This window comes from Alligator sinensis, unplaced genomic scaffold, assembly GCF_000455745.1.
Source record: "Alligator sinensis unplaced genomic scaffold, ASM45574v1 scaffold216_1, whole genome shotgun sequence".
In the NCBI taxonomy this organism is placed as follows: Eukaryota; Metazoa; Chordata; order Crocodylia; family Alligatoridae; genus Alligator; species Alligator sinensis.
In genome coordinates this window covers 3,234,467-3,244,107 of record NW_005841868.1, presented here as the reverse complement: position 1 = coordinate 3,244,107, position 9,641 = coordinate 3,234,467, and the positions used below count along the sequence as shown (strand labels likewise).

The following is a 9,641-nucleotide window of genomic DNA, read 5'->3' as shown; positions in this document are numbered from 1 at the left end:
CTAAGCAGTAACAGATCTTTTCCCCAAGTGTCTTTGATCTAGATTGGGCCCTTATGGCCATCAGGTATCAGTGCCTGCCCAACAGGAGGGAGTCTGACCCAAGGGAGGAGTGACTCAGCTTTTTGCCCATCGACCCCAGGCTCAGCTGAGCAGAGGTAGTCTCAAAGAGCGCTTAGCTGCTGGCTCTTAAGGACCATGTTCATCCCGTCGACAGACTGCTTGAACCAGGCTCAGTCCAGGTATCCCTAGCCCTGCACTCACCACCAGTGCCAGGAACGCACTTCCCTACATCCCATGGATGAGGAGTGCTCCTATCATTCCCACAGGGAGCCCAGTCCTGATTGCCGTGGCGTGGAGAGCAGGGTCTTCGGTGCACTGTCAGGCCCGGGCTGTTAGGCCAGTCCTAATGGCCAGACCCAGGAGATGGCCTAGCTCCTCAGGGGCCTGCAGTGACTGGTGACTGAGTTTTACATCGTGTGAGATTTTAAACTGGATTTTCTACTAAAGGCTATTCGCTATTCTTGGATACCATACCAGGCTCCCAAAGCTGCACCTCCAGGCGAATGAAAGCCAATAAAGACCAATAAGAACATGTCATCTGCTCCTGCGGGTGGGGCATGGGAGGGGGTTGCACTTCCTTCCGGAGCTGTGATGTGCTGCAGGTGAGGGAGGTGAACCTTGCTCCTCCTAAGCCAAAGGCAGCTCTTTTGACCCATGCCCTGCACTCTTCCCAACACCGGCTGCCAGGGCAACCTGGGAAGGGGGCTGGCTGTCAGCACTGAGCACCCCATGTCCATGGCAGAAGGCTGTCATTAGCTGCCAACGCCTCACTCCCCACCGGTTCTGGAGCCTAGGGGGTGAGGGCCATTGCTGTTTGCTCCCGCTTCTCCCCCTCCTCCTCCCTCCTCACTGAATTCAGCTATGGAGAAAAGAGGGGAGAGCAGCAGCAGCGCTCAGCCTCTGGGCTCCAGGGCTGCATGAAGGCAGGGGCTCTGGCCAGAGAGTTCAGAGCTCACCGTGCATGTGGAGCCGCAGTACGAGCTGCACTGACAGGCTGGGGATCTCAGAGCCCACACAACTAAGGGGGGTGCGACAGCACTTGCAAACCCACCTGGATTCACCCCTGCCCCCCACCCTTCAGGGACTCCTGCAGGGGCATGTGCTCCTGTGGCTTTGGGGAAGATCATGTGGCTCTTCCCAGACTCACGAGCAGATGTTGGGCTGAGCTTCAGGGGAGCAGTAAAGTTGCTTGGCTGACTGCAACATCCCCAACTGCCCTGCCATAATACAGCCACTTCTTGGGTGCGACTTCACAGTGCACTTCCACATGCCGGAAGCTTTAGGATAAGAGTGTGCTTTTCAAAACCTGGTAAAGAGAGGCCAAATGCAAGTCCCAGGGAAATTTGGCTTGTCCCACTTCCTGCACAGGTCTGCTCTTGATCTGCTGGGTGCCCTTGGCAGCAGGCCCATTCCAGGAAAAACTATTTGGAGACTTACACTCAGTCCAGCTCCCCAAGTGGGACAGGGATTATTTTTTGACTGTAGTTCTCAGCTGTGGCCAACAGAGAGCATGGTTCCTTGTGCCAGGATCAGCATGCGGCTCCATTTCTGCTTCCCACGGGTAAAGAAGCAGCTAGCTGCCTGTCACTGAAAATACTGGGCTTGCAAAAAACAGTCTTGAAAAAACTCAGGGAAGTGGTGAGAGGGATCTTCTGGGAGATAAGTCTAATGGGAAAAGGAGTCCAGGCCAGTGGGCTGTACCTCAAAGAGACATTATTAAAGGCAGAGGAGAAAGCTATCCAAATTCAAAGGAAGGATAGGAAACACAGTGAGACCAGATGGGCTAAATAGTGAATTCTTCAGTGACTTGAAACTGAGAAAGGAACCTCACAAAAAGTGGTAACTTGGCTATATTACTAGGGATGAGGATAAGATCACAGCATGGGCATGGAGGAAGGAAATCAAGAAGGCTAAGACACAAATTGAGACAGAGCTGGCAAGGGACAGTAAAAGTAACAATAAGCAGTCTGGAGTATGTGAGAAATAAAAGGAAGACCAAGGAAAGCATAGGTCCCTGACTGAATGGAAAGAAGAGCTAATAATGGATGGTACAGAGAAGGCTGAAGTGTTTGATGCCCTTTTTTCCTTCACAAAAAGGTCAACTATCAGATGAAAAAGCACAGTTAGCAGCAAAGACAGTGGGGGAAACACTCAGCCTAGGGTAAAGCAGGAGCAAGTTATGGATTGCTTTGACAAGTGGGATGCTCTTAAAGTGTTGGGAACATCTTAGAGTCCTGAAGCTAAGAATGAGATATTCTATTTCTAAGCACCTAGAAGATAAAAAGGTCATATAAGAACAGCCAACATAGGTGTGTCAGGAGCAAACCACACTGAATCAACCTGATTTCTTTCTATGACAAAGCTTTATAGATGGGGAAGAGCAGTGGATGTGATGCACCTCAATTTCCATGAGGCTTTTGACATGTCTCCTATGACATTTTCATAAGTAAGCCAAGGCGAGGATTCAAAATGACTGTGATGAACTGGGAAAATGATCTGGATAAATCAGATGAAATTCAGTAAGGACACACGCAAGGAGAAGTTGCACGCAGGGCAGAACAGTCAAATGCACAACTAGAAATTGGGAAAGAAGTGCAAGCTTGCAGAAAAGGACCTGGGGATTACAGTGGGACTGCAAGTTCAATATGAGTGTACTACTGCAGCACAAAAACCAAATGAGTGTATTAACAAAAGCATCACATGTAAATCACAGGAAGTGATTGTTACACTCTGTCAGCACCAGTGAGGTCTCACCTGGAGTCCTGTGCTCTCTTCCAGGCATCACACTTCAAGAGAGACATGGGCAAATGGGAAAGAATCCGGGGGGGGGTGTACAAGGGCTTAGTGATCTAGAAAGTGTGACGGGAGGAAAGGTTGGAAGAGCTGAAATTATTTAGTCTGGAGAAGAGAAGATAGGCTGATGACAGCCTTCAGATACAAAATGGACTGTTACTAAGAGGATGCAGATTGATTGTTTCGTGTCCACAAGAGACAGGACAAGAAGTAACGGGCTCAAATTGCAACAAGGACAATTTAGGTTGGATCCTAGGAAGATCTTTTTCACACTGCAGGTGGGTAAGCACTGGTTAAGTTAACTGTCATGGAATCTCCATCTTTGGAAATGTTTAAGTGCAGGTTAGATGAGCACTTGGCTGGGCTGGGTTAGACAGGGCTGATCCTGCCTTGAGGGGATTGGATTAGGTGTGACCTCCTGAGGTCCCTTCCACCCCAATTGTTTTATGTCAGGTGGTCTGGTGGTGGTCTGCTGAGGGTCAGACCCTCCCAGTACAGCTGAGAGGAGAGAGCAGACTCATCAGCTGACTCAAGTCACTCTGACTCTGGCTCGGTTAGCAGGGCACAGGGACATTCCCCCTCAACAAAGAGACCAGGGTGGTCTGATGGTGGGAGCTCCAATAAGTTTGCGGAAGGAGTCACAGGGCAAAAGCTTGTTTCATAGTAGGTAGGGTCGGAAGGGAGCAGAGCAGATCATCAAGTCCAACCCCCTGCCATGGTGGGAAAGAGCACTGGGGTCAAACGACCCCAGCAAGGTGTTCATCCAGCCTCCTTTTAAAGACCCTCAGGGTAGGAGCCAGCACCACTTCGCTTGGAAGTTGGTTTCAGATCCTCGCCGCCCTGACAGTGAAGTAGTGCCTCCTGATGTTTAGTCTGAATCTCCCCTCTGCCAGCTTGTGACCCTTATTTCTTGTCCCTCCTGGTAGTGCTCGGGGGAACAGGGACTCCCCCAATGCCTGCTGGTCCCCCCTGACTAGTTTGTAAATGGCCACTAGATCCCCCCTCAGCCTTCTCTTGGGGAGGCTGAACAGGTTCAGGTCCCGTCGCCTCTCCTTGTAGGGCCTGCCCTGCTGTCCCCGGATCATGCGGGTAGCCCTCCTCTGGACCCTCTTCATATTGTCCACATCCCTCCTGAAGTGCGGCACCCGGAACTGGACACAGGACTCCAACTACAGCCTGACCAGTGTCACACAGAGGGGGAGGATCACCTCCTTGGACCTGCTCGTGATGCATCTGTGGATGCATGGTAAAGTATGGTTGTCCTTCCTGACCGCATCCCCACACTGTTGGCCCATGTTCATTTTGGCATCGTGGGCTTACCCTAGGGCCCATTTTCTCCATCTCTTGGGATGTACAAATCAGACCAGACAGCGGCAGCGATCTCACATCATTAGTTTTTACTGTCTCAAGTTTAGAAAGCTCATTGGTCAGTTCCACATCTGCATTCCTAGGGCTGAGGCTGGACACTGAGGGAAGCAGCAGTCTAGGCAAAGGAATGATATATACACAGACACTCCAAGAAGTCTATATAAATACAGATGTTATTAACACACATACAGTATGTCAAGGATCAGCTAACGCTAGGAGCCCCAGCTTACTGGATGTCCTGCCAGAATACAACAAAAATGTGCAATACAGTTCCCTACCTCTCCTCCAAGCCCCCAAAGTCAATACAGATGACTTAGAAACATTAAACTCCTATTGCCTTCTACTGCTCCACTCTGCACACGTCTCCTGGCAGAGAGCTGCTCTGCCCAACTGCTCAGCACTTGGAGATATGCCTCCCCACCCCTTCACCATCCCTAAAGGGTAGCCACTGGGCTCTGGGCCCATGACCAAGTTGCTTGGGGGTTCACAAGGCTGAAAGACTGGTTGTGCTCGGACTCAGTGGGAGCTCAAGTTCAACCTCTGAAGGTCAAAGCAGCCTTGATCCAAGACCAAGGAAGGTCTAAGATGTTTCAGTTTTTTTCCCCTCTTCCACCCCTCCCCAGGAATCCAGGGCTCGAGGCTGTGTCCCTAAAACACAGCACTTGTAAGACCTAAATTAAAATAAGATGAAACAAGAGCCTCCTACTACTCTGCCTTGTCAGAGCTCGGGCTCTGGCCTCTATGAACAGACGCTCCACCTGGAAGTACCTTCAAAATAAAAATCTCTGGGACATCTCCGCCAACAGTAGCAGCAATGCCAGTGTCACAACAGGAACACACCCAAGGCAGCAGGTTTGGGACAGGAAGATCTGAAAGCAGCAATGGGGAATGCTACAGGCTGGTCCCGTCATCTTGAATGGGCACCACTAATCCCTCACCCGAGGCCCTCATGCCCATGCATCCTCATCCAGCCCTCCCGGCTCTGTCTGGCCCTGGGGTGGCTCCATGAAGGAGGAGAAGACATTGTGAAAGACTCTCCAGGGCTTGTGCTCCACTGGGCGCTTGGAAGGGCTCCCCTTGGGTGAGGTGCTCCCTGCTGGGGACTTGTCTGCTATCTTGTAGCTGAGGGGCGTGGGGATCTTGGAGGGCTTCTTATCCGGCTGAGTGTCAACACGTGGCTTGGCCTTGGGCCTCAGCTTCAGTTTATAGATGGAAGGCACTCGGTCTGGTTTCTTCAGGTACTTCTTTTGCCTCAATACCACTTCCTGAGTCTCGGATGCATCCAGTGTCCCATCTAGGGATATCTCCCCAGGAGGGCCCTCCTCGGTTTCTGTCAGCTCATCCTCCATGTCATCAGCCATGAGCAGCCCCAAGTCTGTGTCAGAGCTGCCCACCTCCAAGATATTCAGGGGAGCATCTGTACCCAGTTTGGAGACTTCCGCCCCTTCCTGCCCTTCCAGGACATCATTCAAAGCTGTGTAGTAGTTACTTTCATCAGACGAACTTGAGAGTACAAGCTTTCTCCGGCACAGTGTTGGCTCCAGGGCCACCTGGGAGTCCCAAGAAGAGCCGTTCTGGAGCTCAGCAGGGGCCATGCTGCAGTCTGGGGCCCAAGGGCGATGGGACACAGGGTTCCTCCTGGGTTCATCTTTGGGCCGCTCGCTGAAGTCTACTGGGAAGCCATGCTTGCAGAAGAAGCTGAGGGAGGAAGAAGAGGAGCTGGAGGAGCAGTAGGCTGAGTCAACAGCTGCTTGGTCTGGCGTGGTCTGCTGGAGGCGGGTAGTGTCGCAGAGACGGCCCAGGGGCTCAGCCTCCTCCCCATCCAGCTCCATTAGCTGGGAGTTGGCCAGGAACTCCTCCTCCAGGCGCTGGTAGAGCTGCTGCTCCTGGCTGGGGTCCAGGCACAGGGGGAAGCGGAAGCTCTTCGCCAGCTCCTCCAGGTCCTGGTGGAAGTTTTCAGACAGCTGCCTCGATGGCAGGGGCTCCCTGGCCGGCCGCTCCTGCGCTGGGACCCTGGCTTCAACCTCCTGCCTCTGCCTCGGCTGCTGCTTCCTGAGTCTGGGGGTTTGCTGTGGCACCCGGGGCACGTGCTCTGCCATCTTGCTGGTGGGAAGCGAAGCCCTCCGGGGGATTGGAGTAGGGCTCTGTGACAAGACCCGAGGAACTTGCCTGGGAGCTGGGCTCATGGTCCTGGGCGTGACTCTGCCCGAGTCTCTGATGTTCTCCTTCAGCTCCTCAGCCCGTGTCCAGGAGTGCTGCCCGTCCTTGCCGCGGCTGATGAGCAGCACAGGCTCCCCACCGCCCCTGCCCTGGCTGTGTGCTCGGGGGGCTGGCTTGCTGGGCCGGCTCGGCCTGCTGGAGAGACGAGAGCGGCCCCGCTCCTCTGGCTCCACTTTCGTGGGCCCTGGAGCTGGCTTCGTCCCTGAGAAGGTGCCGCGGTCCCGCGACTGGCTGCGGCTTGACGGCTGCCTCTTGGGGGCCTGGGGCCTGGCCCCTCCCTCAGTCACGCGCCTCCCAGCTTCCCTCCTGTGCAGACTGAGGGGGCCACTGTTGCTGTCTTCACCGCGCTGCCGACCCAGGATGCCGCTCTGTGCAGACGATGCTGAGGAGTCGCTGTCTCCAGAATAGCGCCGGATTCTGGGAGGCAGCTGGTCCCGGGGCCTGGAAGACAGGGGAGCACAAGGACAGGATGTCAGGGCCATGTGTAAGCAGGGGGAGACACATGGAGACCATACTCCTCACTGGGCACCACAGGCTTCTCCCCAGATCCATGGGCTGCTCTAGGGGGAGGTCACAGCACCCCCAACCCACCCACATAGATCGTAAGCATTAGCCAGAGCCACATGGTTGGGATCCAGGCTCCCCTCCCCAAAACTGGGGGCACTGGGATCCCAAGGCTCACTTTCATTGCTCTCCTGAAGGCAATGTAGCCCTGGGCAGGCAGAGCAGGGCCAGGGCCATGCACTGAGCAGGCTTCAGCCCAGGTTACATGTTTCCTTCCCAGCTGCAGAGAGGTGTGGAAGAAAGTCCAGGCACTCCTCCTGGTGGTGACAGGCTTCTGAACCCAGACCAGAGAAGTGGTCCTCTACGGGCACTTGACCAAATAGCAAAGGGTCCCAACAGCCTGCTTCGACCAGTGCATCTCCTGCTTCAGGTATGCCCTGCAAAAGACCAGCAACCTGCTCACAATCAGGCACTCGGACCCCACAGTTGACAGCTGTATTAAAATGTGGCTGAGTGAAATGTACTGGGTACTACAGGAAGACAGAAGAAGATGACAGGAAAGAAATGGTGGACCTCATATGGTGGAGAGGGGGCCAGCATAGACTTTTCAGAGGCAAACCCTCTGAAGAGAACATCGAGGAGGACAATGGTGAGGACAGCGACGACGATGAATATGACGATGATGAGTAAAAGTACTGGACTGGTGATAGGTGTGCAAGTGCACGGTGCAAACTGTGTAACAGGACTAAGATAGTTTAACTGTCAAGTGTGTTTTGGTCTGTCAGGTGAACCACAGTGATCACCTGATGGGTTGTTAAAGGTACAGTTATATAGAAATAAATATGTTTGCAAAAAAAAAAGTTTCCTTCCCAGCCGCAAGCGGCAGCACCTGCAGCTCTTCCTCACGCGGCCCAGCAGAGGGCAGGCCCCTGCTAGGAAAGCCCTCCAGGCCACCGCCTCCCCCAGTCCATTTGCAGGAACTTTTTTTCCTTTGGCTGTTGCCTCCCACCCTCCCCTCTGCAATTAGTCACATCTCCCATTCACAAGCTGGAGGCCAGGGCCCTGCCTTTCCGCTCCACATCATCAGGCTCTGCTCTGCACTCCGTTCTCAGGAAAGAAAAGCCCAAATTGCTATGCGGAACAACATCCCCGGGGGGACCAAGATCCAATCTCTAGCTGATTCCCCCCATCCATTACTGTCACGCAGCCCTCTTCAGTCCCTGCAGCATTCAGCGCACCAAGGTGCTTGCCTTTCCCCTCGCTCTGTGATCTGGGTCACAGGCATTTCCTAGCCCTGTTTACCAGGGGGCACCGGCACATGAGTCATTTGACCTAAACATGGCCTAGTGAAGCCTCCCGGGGATAACGGTTCTTCTGGCGTGGATTAGTACCTGCCGAGGTGTTGGGGCTTAATGCCCATTTTATGGAAATGGGAGGCTTCTCCCTCCCTTGTTCCTGCAGCCATATGGCTGAGGGCAGGAGAAACTCGGGCATCCAAACCCCAAGCCTCCAGGCTTGGACCTGCATGTATAATGCCTTCCAACTGCTGAAGCTTCCTTAGCCTAACGAAGGGTTTTTGAACCCGAAAGCTTGCTTAATAACTATTCTCCAACTATTTGGGTTGGTCTAATAAAAGATATCAAATTCACCCAAGGAACCTTGTCTGCCTAATGCCTTCCAAAACACTCTGGAAATATCTGAAGCCCCTGGTGGGGGTGGAGGATGTTTGCTGGTCGCAGGGCCACTTACGGTTCTGGGCAGACTCATGGATTTGGACTTGATTTGGCTTGGAACATGAAAAATTTCTTTAAAAAAGAGGAAAAAAGCTTCCTGGGGGGAACCTTACTCACTGCAACTTCCCAGTTTCTGATTCCTCGAGCGCAGCACCGAGTCCCTGGCATTTCCTATTCCTCCCTCATGTCCTGACCCAGGCAGCTAGCAGCACACATGACCTCTGTCTGTACCACCTGTGGGGGCCACAGGCTCAGGGAGTTCAGAGGTTTTTATGGCTAACAAATGCCTCTCACTCAGCAATCTCCATATCACAGGAGCATCCAACCCAAATTTGGGGCTCTCATTGGCCAGGAAATGAACGTAAGCTTAGCAAGACAGGTCCTGTCTCAAGCAACTTACAGGTTAAACAGGCAGCAGAGAGGGGACATGGAAGCAGAGCAAGGTAGTGTGTCTTGCCTAAGGTGGCAGCCAGGATCTGCAATGTGGGCAGGGCAGCAGCAGAGGCAGACGCCATCCTTGGATCCCCTGTAATTGGGTGCCCAGGGCTAGTGCCCCAATCGCTCACTGCTTATTACACTACTGAACAGCTGAGCTGGGGACAAGACCAGGTTTCCTGAGTCCTAACTTAGCTTCCTGTCTAAGAAACGACAGTGCTAGACCTGCTAAGAGTAATGGCTGCCACCTGTATGTTCCAAACTCCCCCTGGCCATTAAGTACTCCCATCTACTGACCCACTTCCATCAAACAGGGCTTGCTTTTCCAATCCAAAGGACAGCACCTCAATAGGCCTAGTTGTTCACATCAGCTGTCTTCGAGCTCCACAACCCCGCACTGCTGACTGGCACGTAAAGTATTTTTATCCCACATTCATAGAACTATTTCCAAAATAGCTCAGCCAGTGCTCCTCAGGCTTGCCAAAAATGTTCGCATTTGAGCTGGAAAAAAAAGTCAGCCCAGCAGGA

At 53.2% G+C, this 9,641-nt stretch overlaps 1 protein-coding gene across 1 annotated transcript in view; it reads right to left on the bottom strand.

Moving 5' to 3' along the window:
- Positions 1–4,143: 4,143 nt before the first annotated feature.
- GAS2L1 (growth arrest specific 2 like 1) overlaps positions 4,144–9,641 on the bottom strand; it is a 33,797-nt gene continuing 28,299 nt past the window's right edge. The window contains exon 6 of the mRNA XM_006016806.3: positions 4,144–6,882. Coding sequence (XP_006016868.1) covers positions 5,169–6,882 — 1,714 coding nt within the window. The 3' untranslated portion in view covers positions 4,144–5,168. The remainder of the gene's footprint in view (positions 6,883–9,641) is intronic.